At 37.9% G+C, this 18,743-nt stretch overlaps 2 protein-coding genes across 2 annotated transcripts; both read right to left on the reverse strand.

The window, feature by feature from the left end:
• Positions 1-12,041: 12,041 nt before the first annotated feature.
• On the reverse strand, positions 12,042-15,936 carry EJ05DRAFT_524608 (HET-domain-containing protein; the record flags this gene model as incomplete). The annotated part of the gene is made up of 4 exons (XM_033748822.1): positions 14,692-15,936; positions 13,313-14,641; positions 12,435-12,805; positions 12,042-12,077 (listed from the first exon to the last, which is right to left on the reverse strand). Exons 1-4 carry the CDS (start codon positions 15,446-15,448, stop codon positions 12,042-12,044), a joined length of 2,493 nt encoding a protein of 830 aa, XP_033603731.1. The 5' UTR covers positions 15,449-15,936.
• EJ05DRAFT_491941 (Cupredoxin) lies at positions 15,833-17,793 on the reverse strand (the record flags this gene model as incomplete). Its single annotated transcript, XM_033746013.1, has 5 exons — positions 15,833-16,203; positions 16,256-17,105; positions 17,158-17,293; positions 17,349-17,603; positions 17,651-17,793. 5 exons carry the CDS (start codon positions 17,791-17,793, stop codon positions 15,833-15,835), a joined length of 1,755 nt encoding a protein of 584 aa, XP_033603732.1.
• Positions 17,794-18,743: the final 950 nt, after the last annotated feature.

Below are 18,743 nucleotides of genomic sequence, written 5' to 3' on the forward strand. Positions count from 1 at the left end.
TACTAGACCTAACCTTAATACGAGGCTAGATCTTATTAATATTAACGAGTTAATCTATTAGAATCGCCTAACGTTAACTATACCTTATAATAATATATATACTAGACTACACGAAGAGAGGTAACGATAGATTTAACTTAAGTAATAACTACGCGAACTTAACGAAGCTTAAGGATATACTATAAGACTTAAAGCTATATTACGCGCTTTAGTTCTAGTAATAACTAATCTATATTTATATAGACCTATACTAACTAAAACGATCCATCCTAGTCTACTACTATCCTAATTACCCTAACCTAAGAAACTACCTTACTTCGATAGTAAAAGTAGAAAGAGTTTCTATATATAGACTTACTAATATAGCCGATTCTTCTATCTATTCACGAACGATAGTAATAAAATTAGATTCGCCTAGAACTACCTTAACCTAACGCCTTTAGAACGTTAGATGGTATACTAAATCGAATATTCTAAGGATACCTATAACTAGAACACGTTCACCGAATTTCTCCTCTAATATTTTAGTAATAGAGCTAAACGACGCGACTAGGCCTAGGGCTATATCTTTAAGACTTAATAACGAGATAATTAGTTACCGTTATAACTTCTTAAATACCTTCGGCCTCTCTAGAGAGAAGCTAAAGAAGACTATATAATCTAATAGTACGACGACTTTAAACGGTCCCTCGCCCTAAATATAAAGGACCGTCTTAATCTTATAATAATAATCTCTATAGACCTCTAAGCTCTTATAAACCTCACGGAGCGATACTAGTATATAATGAATAATTAACGCCGCGCTAGTATATGACTATCCCTAATAATCTAATCTAACGTAAAATCGTCTAACTAAAACCGATTTAGTAATAGATCTCGCGGGACGTTATAAGGCTACTACTACGCCTTAAATTTAAAACCACGCGGATTATATTATAGATCTCTCTACTAATTGATATATTAAGATATAAGGACTAACTCGTATAAACGACCTAAAGTTACTTACTATACCTATAGTAGAATAGGCTATATAGTACCTAAGTACCGTTTAGGGAAGCCACTAAGTGCTAATATAACTAACTAACTAGTTATATACTATAAGTACTAGTAGCTAGAATACATCGCGCCTAACTACCTAGCATAGAATATAAAAAACTAATAGCCTATAAGAAACCCTCGCGACTTATAGGCGCGACTATAATAGAGGGGTAATCCGCTAAATAGTATATCGAACTATAGGCTAGACCTATTAAGGTCCCTCGTGGATAATATTAGACTATAATACTTAATAGTAGGTCGGCTACTAACGTTATATCAATCTAATAAGCACGAGAACTTAACGCTAATATCTAAGCTCTAATAGGTACTATATTCTATAGTATTAACGGTCCTATTAAGTTATACGGTATCTATACTATTAAATACGGTATCTAGGATAGCGGAGGGAAATAGAAACTCTACTACTTAACCTTTATCGTAGTAGATAGTCCCTTTAACATGATCCTAGGTATACTATAGCTTAAGAAATATAACCTAAAACTAGACTTCCTTAAGAAGATAGCTGGCTAGCGTATAAACCTACCTTAATAGGAACTAGTATAGCTTATTAACGACGAATAATTCTAGAAAGATTACGAGAAGGCGATCTCTACTATCTACGTACTCTTACTTATATAAAATAGTAAGCTTAGTATTAAAGTAGACGAAAACCTACTATATTAGTATAAAATATACTAATATATTATATTAGCGATCGATTCCTTTAAACTATCTTAATACTAATCTACTAACCTTACTATTAATCTCGAAGACGGCTAGTAACCTCTACATAGACCTATCTACCCTCTTTTAGGACCTAAGTTATAAGCCCTTTAAGAATATATCGAAAAGAACCTTACGTAAGGATAGATTAGGCCTAGTATATCTCTAGCTAGAGCTCTAATCCTCTTTATAAAGAAGAAGAATAGGAGCCTCTATCTATGTATCAACTACTATAGCCTAAATAATATTACGTAAAAGAATCGTTATCTACTACCTCTTATCTCCGAGTCTATTAATAGACTAGAATGTATAAAGATCTTTACTAAGCTCGATCTACGTAACACCTACTATCGCCTTTATATTAAGGAAGGCGATGAATAGAAAACGGCTTTTAGAACCCGTTATAGATACTTTAAGTATACTATAGTCCCTTTTAGACTAACTAACGCGCTAGGTACCTTCTAAGTATATATTAATAACGCGCTAGTAGGCCTACTTAACACGACATATATCGTGTACCTAGATAATATCCTTATCTTCTTAGATAATAAGGAGAAGTATATCTAGCACGTACGTATAGTCCTAGATAGGCTAGAAAAGTATAAGCTATATATTAAGCTATCTAAATGTAAGTTCCATTAGAACTATATTAACTTTCTTAGCTTCGTTATTACTAATTAAGGTATAACCATAGAGAGAGATAGAGTTACTACTATTATAGACTAGCCTAAACTAAAATCCGTTCGAGATATATGTGTCTTTATTAGCTTCGCTAACTACTACCGAAAATTTATTAAATACTTCTCCCGTTTAGCCGCACCACTTAATACACGTACTATTACTACTAACTTATCTATTATAGTCCGTAGTAGATAGAAATAGCGTAATATTAAATTATAACCTATTAAATTAACTAAGGTTAAAAGAACATCCTTTAAGAAGATTAAAGAAGTATTTATAACCGCCCTATTACTAGTATACTTCGACCTAACTAAACCTATTTACGTCGAAACTAATATATTAGAATTTATAATCTTAGGTATACTCTTCTAGCCTAGACTAATAGAGTCTAAAAAGATCTAATAGTATCTAGTTATATTCTTCTCGCGTAAGATAGCCGACGTCGAGACTAGATATACTATTTATAACTAAGAGCTACTAGTAATAGTAGAGTCGTTTAAGTAGTAGCGATATTATCTTAAAGGTACTATATATAATATTAAGTTACTAACTAATTACTATAACTTAAAGGGATTTATAAGCACAATAGTTTTAAATCATCAATAGGTTCAATAGGCTAAGTAGCTTATAAATTTCTACTTTATAATCTACTATTAACCTAGAAGTATAAACCTAGCTAATAGAATATTAAGAAGACCTAACTATAAAGAAGGCGCCTAGAATTATAGTAGCTATAGGGTCCTAGAGTAGCTATAGGCCTAACTCTTAAGGATAAGGTTAGATAATAAGTTATCTAATAATTAGCGAGATGCTAACGCTAATACTAGTAATTAAATTTATAAGACCGAAGCCGGTAACTAAAGACACGGTACCGAAGTCTCTAGCGAGCCATTTATCGGCGCTATTAGAGAGGGCGATAGTACCTAGCGTGTATATTAAGTAGATCTTACCTAGTTAATCGTGGATCTATAAAAGATAGACCTAATAGTTTTAAAGTTACGTAAAATATAGTAAGATAGATTATTACGGACCGAAGTAGACTATAAGTAGACCTTCGTAGATAGCTTACTCTACTATAATAGAAAGTACTATATACTAACGGGTAATATATAATTTACTATAGTTAGCTAATACCATAACGCTAACCTAGTAGAATATTTCGGGTATATACGTACCCTAAGCTTAATTCGTTAGTACTATTTTTAGAAAGATATATCTAAGTACGTCGAAGAATGGATAGCTACTTATCCGATTTATTAAAGAATAAAGGTATCTAGGTATAAGCTATATAGAAACTTATAGCCTCTACTAGTCCCCCTCTTTATATAGAAAGATATTACTATAGATTTTATAGTTAACTTACCTCTAAGTAAGATACTTAGAATAAGTTATAATTTAATTCTTATTATCGTAGATAGACTTATAAAGATATCTAGGTACGTCCCTATATAGAAGACGATTACATTAAAAGAACTAGTATAAGTATTCTAGAATAAGATTATTAAGGTCTATAGTATACTAAAAAGAATCGTTACAGACCAAGGAAGTATATTCACATCTAAATTCTAGATATTATTCTATGAAATGGCCGGTATAAATAGAAATATGTTAATAGTATTCCATCTATAAATAGATAGTTAGATAGAGCGATAGAACTAAACGCTCGAGGCCTACCTTCGTGCATTCTATAATTTTAAATAAGATAACTAGGCCTCTCTACTAAGTATAGTAGAATTCGCGTATAATAATAGTTATTATAGTATAATAGGTATTACGCCCTTCTAGGCGAACCTAGAACGTAGTCTAAGAATAGGTTTCAAACCTTACACGGTCTAGTTCGACCAAACGATAGATATTAACATCCACGCGTAGGAACTAGTAATTAAAATCTTTAAAACCGCACGTAACTATCGCGTAATAATCTAGTAAGTAAATAAGTTATATATAAAGTACTATAATAGATTAGTTAAAGATTAAGCGTATAAGGAGGGAGACGAAGTCCTTCTTAACGTCTATAATATATAAATATTATAAGTAAATAAAAAGCTTAATTATAAAATGGCTAGTCCCTTCCGAATTAAACGTTATATTAGTATAAGAGTCTATAAGCTTAACCTAGGAAATGATATAAAAGTCTATAATATATTCTACGTCTTATTACTTAAAAGGTTTTAATCTAATGTGTATAAACGTACGAACGTATAATTATACTTTATTATACTCTAAGATAGACTAGACGTGTATAAAGTAGACTATATTATCGAACATAGGCTTAATAAGAACGGTATCTAAAAGTATCGAATCTATTAGAAGAACTATACTAAGGATAAGGATACCTAGGAACCTACGGTATATATCTTAAGTACCGCGATAGCTATATATAAATAGAGGTTATAGGATAACACGTTACTACCGTAAACCTAGCGCTATCGGGGCCGTTATAAAAAGAAGAAGGATACCGTAGAGAACGAAGTATCGAATTACGAATCCTAAATGTACACTAGGAAAACTCTATAAGGCAGCCCTATAATTTAAGCGATGTACGGTTACTAAACGCGAAGAAAACGTAAATAACCGTTATAGACACGCGACGCGATATATTATAATAGAATAATATAGAGAAGTCTAGAATAGACTAATATAGACCATTATATATGAGAAGAATATAGGACTAAGAAACTAAAAAGGTACTCTACTACGGAATTAAACTCGTAATATATAATATAAAAGGTTAGAGTACCCGAACTAATAACTACTAGGCTACTAGTTTAGGTACTCTAATATAATTTAGAGAGATAAACTAATTTATATATAATATCTACACTTAAGTAACTTAAAGAAAATTAGAACCTAAAATTTAATAGTTATAGAATAAATAAGAACATATATAATATTATTAAGTTAAGAATTAAATTACTAGAAAACTAGTAGACGGGTATCTAAACGGTCTAAAAAGGACTAAAACGGATAGAAACCAGGTAGATAGAGCTAATATATACTATATAGAAACCCTAGTAAATAGAGCCATAGAGCTACTTCTCTATCTTATTATTACTCTTAGAGTATAGTAAATAAACTAACCGAGTAATAGAGCGACGGAGGTTAGAGACCTTATTCTCTAGAGTAACCACGCGCTCGGTTAGAGCCTAGTAAGATAATAACTAAGCGCTAGAGCGGAGCGACTAGACCTAAAGTTAGCTAACACGGTCTAGAATAATCTAGAATAGAATATATACCCTCTTATAAGGTGACTTAGAAGGAGAACTAGTAGATCTCTTATAAGACCCGTTAGTAGTATGAGGTGGGCGGGAAGGAATAGTACGAATCTCTTCTACGGCCTTAGTAGCTAAAACTAACTCCCTAGAATAGGTAGCCTAAGCGCTAGGAATCTCGCGGCGACTAAAAATTATAAGCTAAGGTTAATAATAATTAACGGTTTCTAAACTTATACTTTAATAACCTCTAGAAAGAGCTTATAGCGCTCCCTAAACTCTCTACGTATAGAAGCTAGATAACTACTAGAACTACCGAGAGTCTCGCGAACGCGAAGATCGTTATATATATCTTATATATAAATAGAAACCTAAAAACGTATTAGTATAGACGACTTTAGATTACCCTAGACTAAAATAGCCTAATAGACTTATCTAAAGATAAACTTTACTAAGGACGGTATAGCGGCGGTAGCGGGTAGAGAGCTTAAAGATTAGGTGTATAGGCCCGTTACGAGTAGTAGAGTAGTAGCTAATACTAGAGTTAGAGTAGAAGAGATATTTAGAGCTAGTGGCGTAAGCCTTAATATACTTAAAGTATATTAAACCGTAGTTCGCTATTTTTCTATAGCGTAAACCGCGACTATGTTTAGTATCTTCGGCGACCTAGGCCTTATTATTACTAGGGCTAGGTTTAGAGTAAATATTAAGGTCCTAAAAGAACCTAGAGCGACTAAGTTAGTCTATATTAGACCGAAAAGAGGAATAGTATTTAGAGTAAGGCGGCGAAGGCGTGAACTCTCGATTATCGTCTATAATAAGATCTTCTTTATCCTCTAAAGGAGGTAGAGTAGATAGATAGTATAAGTAGGTGTAGATAGGCTTTATAGCCACCTCTTCCGTAATACTAGTACTAGGATTACCTAGATTAGAGCGACTAGTGGCCACGTTAGTAGTAATAGTAGTAGTAGCCTTAGCTACCTTCTTCTCTAACTTAGAGCGCGTCTTTATACTACTATAATAAGTAGATTTTTTAGCCGGTATAGCTAGAGTAGAGATAATTCCTTTAGAGCGAGTCTTATAAGAGGAGGAGGTAGGCTTAGAAATAGGACTAGTATTAGATATCTATATACACACGTTAGCTAGAGATCTAAGAGTAGAATACTTGTTTAGTCTTAAAGGTAATTAAAGAAGCTAAATTAGTAACTATAATAACGCGAATAGATTATATAGGACCAGCTCTAATAAAAATAGACCACTCTAGACCCGAACGGATCTAAACTAAAGGAGATAGTATACGAATTAACGACTTACCTTAAGAGTAAGGTAGATATACTAGAGAAGAAAATTTAGAATAAGAGAACTAAATATAAGCTTAGTTAATATAGCGGTTATATAACCCGCGGAGCTATCTCTAAGGTAGTAGCTATAAAGTAAGAGATAAGCGCGTATATAAATAAAAGTAAACTAGAGCTTAAGTTTACTAATATAAAGACTATTAATAATATTATATGGATTTAATTAGATACGCGTATAAACATAACACTTATAGAATTACAGATTTATATATAGCTAAGTACTTTAGGGCGAAGCATAAAAAGAAGAAGGATATTATTAGGGCTAATACTAGGATAGACTTAACTAGACTACTATGGTCTAGTACGGTCTATGATAGGTGGACCTAGGTTAAGCTAGCTAGAATAAGCGAGACCACTATATAAGTAGGCCGTATATACTTGATTCCTACTCTTTAGAAATTAACCTTATTAGAAGAGTAGACTACCCTTTTAAATATATTCCCGAATCCTCCTATAACCTGTTAGACTACTATTCTACGTCTATAATCCTTATACTTTACTATAGAGTATATAACGAATATTAGGAAACCGAACGGTATTACCTATATTAGGTATTCTATGTGACCTTATATATAAAGCTTATTATATATCTTATTAATAATGGTCTTACCGCTTGCTCCTAACGGGTAGATACGGTAGCTTAGCTTTATACTAGCCGTTTTCTAGTTACTTACTAGGGGGATATATATCTAGTCTTTCTCTAGGATGTTTATAAGTCTAGTATTATAAAATAAGGTAGCGTAACTTTAGATAATCTTATTAAACATCTAGGTAGTCGCTTCGTCTTTAGCGTAAATTTTTATACTAAACGCGTCTATCTATTTAACTTTATTAAGCCGAGTAAGCTTTATAGATAATCCCTCCGTACTATCTAAAGGGACTACTTTAGTCTAAAATATATAGAGGGCGTCTATTTCGTCTATTAATATACTAAGTCTTATATTTTTATTTATATATACTAATCTAAATCCACGGTTTACGATAAATATATATACTATATTTTAGTTAGTAAGATATATATAGACGCCTCTACTCTAACCAAGCCTTATACTTACGTATATTAGGGTAAACACGTAATCTTCTATAACTAATTCATGCTAGCAACGGATTATAATTAGAACTAGTATAAGTGTTCGTAGCTAGAGGACGGTATACTATGAAACGGTTACTCCCCGGTATACTACTAGTCGAATAGTAGTAGTAAAGGTTAGTATAGTAATCCCGCTATATATACTAATAGTTATTATATACGTGCTTATATAGATATCTATCTTCTAAGATACTATAATATCGGTTCTAAGAAGGAGACCTACCTATAGACGGTTAAGAATATATACTTCATATATTACTTTTATAATTATAGTAGTTAAACCGTTAGACGTTTAGCCCGGGAGGAATAGCGTAATAACTATAAACTTAGTTAACTTTATAGGCTTAACTCCCTCTACTCCTTAAATAGAAATAGCTAGTTAGATAAGTATTTAGGTATTAAGGTTCTACCGTTTAAGAAAGGCTTAGTTAATTAGCGTTACTACGCTTTCTATATCTAGATAGATACGTTTAACGGGGCCGTTAAGACTAAGCGAGGCCTCGACTTAGATATAGTATAATCCTTTATACGCTCGGCCGGTGCCTAGTAGATTACTAACTAATAATAGTACCACGTTACCCTAGATATTATAATATACGACGTCTAATCTTAGGACTATATAATTACATAGGGGAACCTTAGCCTTTACTATCGTCTTAAGGTACTTTCTATCCTTAAGGTACTTAAATAGCTTATTTCGCGATAGAAATACCTTATTATAAACATTATATTAGATCTAGCGTACTAGACGTGTATTAGTTACTTAGTACGCTACGAACTACAAAGGTAGACTCTTATTAATATTACTAGGCGGCGGGTTAAGGCTAGCGAGGCCGGTTTCGTTACTAAACTACACGAGTTTAATAGTGTCCGTATTAGTTAGCCTAAGGTAGAAGAAAGCTTCTTTAACCCCCGTATAGTAAGTATCTTTAATATCTAGGTTATATAATCCTTCCTAAATATTATACGCCTAGTAGAATAGTTATAGTAGTTAGGTAAATCGTCTATTATTACCGAGAGACCGAGGCTAGCCGGTATAGGGCTTATTAGTCGTTCTAGAACCGGTAGAATAATCTATAGAAGTACTAGTTATGGCTAGTAGCTAATGTACGTTAGCTAATACCTTTCGACCGCCTTTATCTAAATCTTCTAACCCTTATTAGAACTATTATAGAGGGCGGGGCTAGTACGAGTTATAGCGTCGATTAGATTAATTAGTTATAAGATAACGGCTATTAGGCTAGCTCTAGTCTTAAGAGTTACTAAACGGTTAAGGTAAGTTATAGCGATAAGAGCTATTATATTAACTATCTCCTCTTCCTTATTAAGTAAATTAACTTAAAGTACCGCGCTATATACCCCTAAGGTAATAGTAGGCGAGTTAGTACTATTCTTTGCATTTTATCTATAGAGTTTATATAAATTAGGCTAGAGACATAGATTCTATTAGTAGAGGTAGACCCTAGTAAAGGAGAATATTAATGCCGTTCCATGTAAACGTCTAAGCGTTTTAGCTAGAAGGGCCTAATAATTATATAGTACTATAGTTATAAGCTATAGTATATACGTATAAAGTAACGTTAGTTTAGAAGCGGGCCTATTAGAGAGTATATCTTCACGTTATAAGGGATGATAGAGCGTTAGATAACGGCTACTTAAACTACTTAATTAAGGCCGTAGTCTAGGCGTCTAAACTAGGTAAGTAATAGAGCGCCTCCTTCTTAAGATTGGATAAACCTAATATAAATTACTCGAGGGCATATCCTCGTAGATACTAAGAGATTTTTAACTTAATAGTTTCGGTTTCTCTAGCCGTAGTAGCGTCTTTAATCTAGTTAAGGAAAATATACACGCTATATATATATATGTCCTAACTAGTAAAAACGATATCTCTATCTCCGAAGCTACGATCTAAGTTAGGTTAGAAGAATCTAATTTCTTATATTCTAAACCCTCGACCGTCTTCGTTATCGTTAAACGGTAGGTTTTTACTACTATCTATTAGGTTTTAGTTATTATCTCGTGAACTACCCGCCCGCTAAGTAAGAGCCTACTAGATTATAGCTATAATTATAGCTTACTACCTTACCGTAAAGTCCCTATTACTAGTTATTAGAGCCCTAGCTAGCGTGCTACTATTACCGGCGTCTATATCTATCTAACGTGGTATAGTATATTCTACTAAAGTGCTAGCACGTTTAGGGTGGTCGGATGTAGTAGCGTCCGTGCTAGAGCTTACTATATAATTAACCGAGTCCGATAAGCTTAAGAAAGCCCTAGGGAGCCTAGTAGTTAAAGGGTACTAAGCTCGAATTAACGGGTTATTTAGGAATAAGTTATACGCCTCTTATAATACTAGGCGATTTATTAACTACTATAGTAGAAAAGACTTAGTAGCTAGCCTTCTACTTTGTAAGGAACGTTCTAGAGTAGAGGGCGGTAGATAGTTAGTAATAAGATAATTAAGTACTATCTTAAGTAGCGGTAGATTTCTAAACGTCTATTAATTAACTTATCTATAACTAAATAGTTAATGCCCTAGAAGAACTAAGTCCTCTAGTAGTAATATAAGCTATTATTATGAGCGGCTAGTAAGAGTATAGGAAATATAAAATCGCTAGTATCTGGTATATAACGGAAAACTTTTAAGCTAAATAGTAAGATACGGAAGTAACGGAGTCGTAGATACCTAGTTTAATCTATATATAGTTTTATAACTAGTAAATAGAGCGTTCTCGAGCTCTAGAGAGTTAAGTTTATAGTAATATAACGAGTCTATTCTACTTATACCGTATACTAGAAGGAGGACATTTTACTAGCCTATAATAAAGTAGTTAGTATAGGTAGTATAGTAAGGAGGAGGTCGCTTAAACTAGCGATTATTCTATTATTACTATATTAACTAAGATAGCCTAGTAAAGAGGACTTAGTGTTCGAAGTATACGAACTAGTAGGTACTAGCTTTTAGCTACTACTTTATTAAGATTATTAATAAGTTAAGTTATATTAGTTATAAAGTATACTATTTTCTATATATATATCCGGTCGGTTGTATTTATATAAACGACCGGTTCGCAACTACCTATATTAATTATACATGGTGTGTGCTACTACTGTAGCTATAACACCAGCTAACTTGGCCAGGCGTGATAGGCAGTGAACGGTCACGTGCTAAACAGATTGGCGCCCCTTTATATATATACTCTCTAATTACCACCGAAAGGGTTTGGTAGTAATTCGTTCTATGATAGAATACACCCTATTATTCTATCTAGCTACACTACTATCTAATTACTCTATTCTTACACTAGATCTATATATATCTTAGCTAACTTAGTTAGAGATAGTATAATAGATAGTAAATGGTTATATACTAGGTAGATTAGTACCTCTTTATATATATACTCTTTAATTACTACTAAGAGAGTTTAGTACTAATTTATTCTAGAATAGAATATACTCTATTATTCTATCTAGCTATACTACTATCTATTTACTTTATTCTTATATAGATAGTAGATTCTTAGATTAAGAGAGAGATATTACTAGAGAAATTTAGGGTATTATAATATAGAGTTAGTTATAATATAAGACTAGAAGAAAGTAGCTATAACTTAGATCTACTATAATATAAAAGTGTCTTACTATATATATTACGAAAATAAGCGCTGTATCCTTATAACTTCATTCGACTAGGCGATACCAAATCAAGGGCCGACAACTCATTAATCTCATATAGTACTTCGAGATATCTCAAACCCGAACGTTACAATCTCGTACCTGCGAAAGCCTTGATTATATAGACTCTTGTAGAACAATGTTCAGTTAATAGAAGCTCTCGCATTTACTCGAGAAACCATCCATTCATACGTAAGCTTAGTGGCTCTTCTTAAAGACCTTTGTTCAATCTAATGCTTTAGCACTCCTGATGAAAGATATCTATTCCTTGCATGCTCGTTGCTGTTCTCTCTTGCTCTTGCGAATTGTGCTAATTCAGAGTTTGTTCCCACTCCTTTGGCTTCTTCTGTGTCGTTTGACTCCTCCTTTGTCCTTTGGCGTGTCCTTTGGCTTGTCTTTCGATCATTTTTCGTCTTTCGAGCTCTTCCCCAGGTCATTATCTTCTTCCGAACTTGACCTCGGATCCTTCTTTAGTCTTACCAAATGTTCTCTACAATTATCCGCGAGGCGAGTATTCGGAATAGACTCCAGATCACGCGTAGATATACAGGCTTCCAGCAAGGAAATTGCTTCAGAGAGGCGGCCGAGGTATTCGTATACATGAGCCAGGAGGTACATGACATTCCCACTTTCGAGCTCATCACTCCTTGATACATGTCTATAACCCTCAATCACGGCGATTCCGAGCCTCTCAGCCTGGACAAGGTCCCCACGAAGCACGCTATGTTCCATGCAAACTTTCAGGGTATCAAGTGTGTCCGGATGGTCGTCACCCAATATCCTTCTTTGAGATTCCAAGACCCTTGTGAGTATCTGCCCACTCTCAACAAGTCGGCCCATTATTAGATAGCAGTGAGCAAGGGCAGACAATATTTGTAAACAGCTGGGATGTTCTGCACCAAGTTCAGATTGCAAAAACGGCGTAACTCCTTCGAATATCTGGGATGCGGTCTCAAACTCGCCGAGGGTCTTCTGTAGCAAACCAAGATTCAACTGGTGAGTTAAAAATGTACGATATGCCACGCCTAACGACGTAGACAAGATTTCCGAATTTTGCACACACATCGCCTTCGCTTCTCTATGTCTAGAAGAAGATTCACTACGACGATCCAACCATTCCACGGTGTTGAAGGTGCATATGGGCGATAAACGATAGAGCTTTTTCGACTCCCTAAGCACAAACTGCCCAATCTCACGACCTTTATCCTTTTTGCCTAGGTGGTAGCATACCTCGGCGTGATCTGCCATATAAGACAATGTAGTTTCGTCTATTCCAAACTTCCTCTTTGAGACTTCGACGATTTCAGAGATAAGATGCTCGGCTTCCCTAAAACGACCGTTGCGGGCATGAATCTCTACCATCATAGATTTTGCTTCGAGGGTATAAATATGGTCATAGCCTTCTTTCCGTTGTCTCCGGTCGATGATCTGTGAAACTAGATCCTCTATTTCTCCAGATCTGCCTTGGCGAATCAGACACAATGCCAAAGTAGTCATGCCATTAGTTGTACTTGATGCATCGTATCTATCACTATCAGGCTCCAACTCCAGGGCTCTCCATGCTTTAAGGGACCTAAGCTCGGCTTCGCGATATCTGCCATCACTTTTCAGATAATGACCAAGCCTCCAGGTAAGGTTTAGATGTAACTCGTCAGACACAGAAATCTTATCCAAGTCAAGTACGTGTCCCATGTGACCGAGAAACTGCCTCCAAACATGTCTGTTCTCGTATCCCATTGGAACGACCTCGTCTAGACGTTCAAGTGCCTTGCGGGTAAAGCCACGACTCAGGTCTCTGTCTTTCAACCATTTCCAAGTAGCATGATGGACTAGCCTATGTAGATTGTATGTATTTGATGTGGTCTTCATGAGGAATGAGTAGGCAGTGAGTGTTCCGATAGCATCAAGCTGTTTCTTTTTCGAGGGACCGGCTGGAAGAAACGAATGAGGTATGTCCTTGTGTTCAAGGCAAGCCATCAGCGAGAGGTATTCGGCAGCCAGATTGTCAGTTGCTCTAATGCGCTCAAACGATATGAGCCATGTCGCTGCTATTGGGTTCCTGGCGGTCTCATATCGTCCTTGGTCCTCAAACTCCTCACTTAGAAGTTCTATAGCGGTGTCGTCTTGCTCTTGGAATAGAGTCAGGTATGTTGCGATTGAGACGTCGTTGGAATTCAGATATGCCGCTGCTTGCGAAAGTGCCAGCGGCAAATGTGTCAGCAGCTCACCGAGAGCTTCCAATTCACTCTCACAGGGCCGATCTACATCCTCTGTGTGTATAAGGCTTTTACGTAATAGCTCCACAGAAAAGCTGGGCTCTAAGCCTTTTAAAACTATCACTTCGCTCTCAGCCAACTTCACTGCAACCTTCTTGTCTCGTGATGTGAAAAGAATGCTACCAAGGGCACTCTTGGGCAAACAGTGAATGAGTCGTTTTCCAGCGTGACGATCGCTTTGTTTGTCAGTCCATGTCTCCATCGAGTCCGCGTTGTCGAATATCATCAACCATCGTCCAGTTTCAACCCTGCTCATGTGCATTTGTACAAGTAATTTCAAGTCAGTGGAACTATTACGGCGTCCAGGTACGTCAAGCTCGTCCGCTAAAGAGCTGTAAGCTCGGTCGAGACTCTCCGTATTGGTCATAGGAATCCAAAATATTGCGCAGTCAGGGTAGAGCTCAGCTGCTCGATAGGCAAGCTCGATCGCAACTTGCGTTTTACCAATGCCCCCTAATCCGACGATCGCTGCTCTGCTAGTCTCTGTACCACGGAATAGCATTCCACTCACTTGCGATAGGTCATGTTCGCGCCCAGTAAATCGTGAATTTCGTTCGAATGGCACCATGAAGGGGCGCCTCCGGGCTATTAGATTGTCATCAGAATTCACTCAATCTATAGGTGATACAACATACCGGGTGCGGTAATAAGATGGTCTGCCTCAGATATCTCTTTCCTCAACCGCCTCATTGCATGCTCTTCCCCCTCACCGTAGATGAGCGGAAGATAAATATTGCACAGTCCAAGTAAAGAGTAAACCTTGTCTTCCGATTTTGTCGCCTGGCGCGTCTCGCACCAGCGGATTCGGTCATCAATACTATATTGAAGAAAGTTGCCATTCGATAAGACTGCGTTGTCAATTGAAGTGATTCGTCTTAGGTTCTCGGCGAGAAAGACTTTGTCCCCCAGATACACGTGCTCACGAGAGTAGAACTCGACACTTCGTGGCGCAATCAGTTCTTGAAGTGTCCAAGCCCTTGTATGCCAGCGACTGCTTTCAAAAGAAGGTAACCATTCTTCTCGCGATAGCTGTCGTTCTCCGGCACGGATGGAGACATCCGTGAGGTAGACGTAGCATCTTTCAGCCCGTTGGTACCAACGAAACATAGAGTTGATAGCCTCCTGTAACTCTGTGCTGTTGGACTTATCAATACAGCATGCGTCGACCCAGAAGTACGTCAAATCGTGTCTCATAGCCTGATTGTGACAGAACAGCAACTTTTCATACCCAGGTTTGTTCAATCCAGTACCATCCAGTACGTCTCTGTAAGTCACCTCGTAGTCCTCGAGTCGTCCCCAGGTATGGGAAAGGATGGCATAAGGAGGAACCTGATCTTCGCTGTACGTTTTCAGCTGCAGACCACCATCCGGAGCTACACTTAGGAGTCGCATTGTTGTGTTGTCGCCCGTGACAACGACAGGTGTTGGATGAAGGAGTAGTCGCAATTGACCCAGGCAGAAAGCTTAGATGGATCAATGTTAATGGTCATAGTCTTTGGGGACGAGTATTCAGCTGATCGATGAAAATGAGGGGTAGTCATGCAACGAAGCGGCGCAGTGTCATGGATCCATGCCTGGCACTCAACCACTTAGATACGACCACGTCTGTTCATACAACAATAGATGCCTGGAAAGACGCCTGCATTACATGCAGTTCGATCGTCGAGCACAACAGACGAGCTTCGAGCAACTACAAAACACAATCGACCCCTTTATACTGGCAATAATGATAATCAGATATTACAAAGCTTGAGATGGGATCACAGCCTCGTTCGTCTACTTTATACTTATATCCGTCGGAGCCGCAACCGCCGTGTACAGTGTTGAGGGCACAGACGTAGCCTCAGCCCTCGCTTGAATCTTGGTAGCCCAATAACCTGCTACGGCTGCCTCGGCCTCGGGGATCCTATCATAAGGATGTAATATCGCCATCGACTTGACGGAGTCATCAACCCTGTCATTTGTCCAATACGCAGCATCATAAGGCTTAGCTCGCCATCTTTCCTCCATTGGGTCGATGAAGTGCGTTTCATTGTACCCAAGATCGGTCAACATAGTGACGTTGAAAGCCGCCATCATTTCATGGTCTTCGTGGATCAAATTGTGGCAGTGAAACATATACAGACCGTCGTGTGGACCGTAGACGGCTGTGATGATTAGTTAGTATCGTCATTGTGTATCCTTGTAAGACGGACGTACCTTCGACGGTCACTGTCTCGCCTTCTGCGAGCCAGACAACATCCTTAAGTCCTGCAGCTTCAAATGGTAGAACCCCTCGGCCCTTACCGCCAGTTCGCTTCATGATCTTCATATCGATCAAGTGGATGTGGATCGGGTGCGTCCACCCACCAGATGAGTTCTCCAGTTCCCAAATCTCCGTAGTACCTCGTTGCGGCTTTGCTAGTACGCGATTATTCGGGTCTGCGAATGTGACGCCATTAATCTGCCATTGACCATTGCTACGATGGAACTTGAAGTGATGGTCGACGCCTGTTTTATCCTTCGGATATGGCACATCTCGAAGCCTGGTGGGTAGAGCACCATTATTCGCACTGTCAGACACTGTAGTGCCTACATTGAATTGCATCACCTTATCTGTATGGAGATAATCTGTGTCGGCCCCAACGTCACGACTGTTCCGCAAGGTGATGTTTTGACCAGAGTAAGCCGCAAAATCAATCACAATCTCCCATCTTTCCGCCATTGAGATAGGCAGATCAGTTGTTGCGACTGGATTAGTGAGGAGTCCAGCATCAGAACCGACGACACTGAAACCAAGCTTCTTGCCTGTAGCGGTTGATTTCTCAATATACATGTTGAATGTGCGAGAAATTGCAGCATTCAGGAACCGAAAACGGTATTTCCTAGGCTCTACTTTCATGTACGGCCATGGCTGTCCATTTACATGTATGACATCGCCATACAAGCTAGTCTCCTCGTTTGCTGGGGAGTAGAGTGTGCCGTCTTTGTTGTATTGTTTGGCACTCAAGGCGAGTGGAATATCATAGTTACCTGATGGGAGACCATATTTGTCATCATCAGGGTCATGCTGTTATTCAATCAGTACCGAAAGGTCCTATGAGAAGAATGATAAGACTTACCAAGATGTAAAATCCAGCTTGTCCAAAGTAAGCATTCTCGGCAGTATGGTCGATCGCGTGATCATGATACCAGAGGGTTCGTCCAGCTTGTCTATTTGGATAGTAATAGTCCTTATATGATCCGACGGGTGTGATGCTATATTCACGTCAGATCAGAGATGTCATATCATTCATTTATTTTAGTCGCTTACTCTTCAGCCCACCCATCCCAAGGCGACCTACTGTAGGATCCGTGCAAATGTACCGAGTTTGCTAATCGACCATGGTTGATGAAACGGACCACAGACTCACGACCTTTCTCCATGCGAAAAGTCGGCCCTGGAGATATGCCATCGTACCCCCAAAGCTTCGCTTTCCCCAACTTTGGGTAAACTTGCTGCTCCAACGGGAGTATATCGACCTCATAGAAATCAATAGGTGCTCCAGTATCTGGGTTTGTAATTGTCCTGTATCGAAAGTCAGTCAGGTAAGCGAGGCTGATGTAAGTCTGTACCTTTTCGGGATTTTAGTGGGTGGGACCGGTAAGGGATATTGATATAATGATGTGTAGGCAGGACTTTCCCAGTCTTTGGCAAAAGACGAAGTCATCAACAAAGAGCTGAGGAAAGCGATTCGTGGCAATGACAAGGTAGGCATGATGCTGAAGTAACACTCTGAAGTGGTTTGAAACATCAACACTGTATGGTTTGTAGATATTGCAAAGTAACTCAAACATATTTCGGTAGGCATCCTGGACCTTTATATTTACTAGCATAGACTTTACTGTGGACTCAACAATCGTCTGATCGAGAACCCTAAAAGGGATCATACATGAAACCCTTCTCCCTGTAGCGAAACGCCAGATTCAACCTCGTTTCTGCAAATGTGGGACGATGGCGGTGGCACTGAACACAAGGAGTCAGTGATTGAGGGCTGAAAAATCGTGTAAGATTTGTTTACAGTCAAGCCAGACCCATTCGTGGCGGGCGAAGTCCTTGGCATGGCGTGCATAGAGTGGAACAGAGTGGTGTCGAATATGGCTGATAAGAGCTTGGACAATATCTTAGCTTTATTGCTGTTAGATTGATCTTGGAAAAGGATGGACAGGCCCATTACGTGCTGGCAATATCGGAATACATTTGAGATGACATACCGGACACATGCATGAGGTCTTTGATCATGACTTGTGACTGCCTACGAAATGGGCTTTCTGAAATGGACTCCATTGTCTGGTCAATTGTTCGATTACCAATCTAGATTTGCAGTATAGCAAGTGTAGGATACCATGCGAGGCAGGGGCCACAGCACAATTGCCAGCCCAATGACCATGCATTGCTTTAACCGAGCTCTTGAAGGAACTTTGAAAATACTGTGACTGAGAATTGCTGAGTATGCCGCACATGGAGGTTGCACGGCAGGGTCTATGACTCTATGAGATCTAAGACATGGTCATCAAGTCGTGGGTTGTGTTCTGGAACATCAAGGATTTTGTCGTATTCTCGCATGATCCATTGCTTGACCAGACCAAGCAAACCTTGGTAAGTGCCATGCGGCGCTTATTCGTGGATCTGGTGATTCGATAATGATCGTATCGGGGAGGATGTAGC

The sequence above is a fragment of the Pseudovirgaria hyperparasitica genome (assembly GCF_010093815.1).
Source record: "Pseudovirgaria hyperparasitica strain CBS 121739 unplaced genomic scaffold EJ05scaffold_3, whole genome shotgun sequence".
Taxonomy (NCBI): Eukaryota; Fungi; Ascomycota; class Dothideomycetes; order Acrospermales; family Acrospermaceae; genus Pseudovirgaria; species Pseudovirgaria hyperparasitica.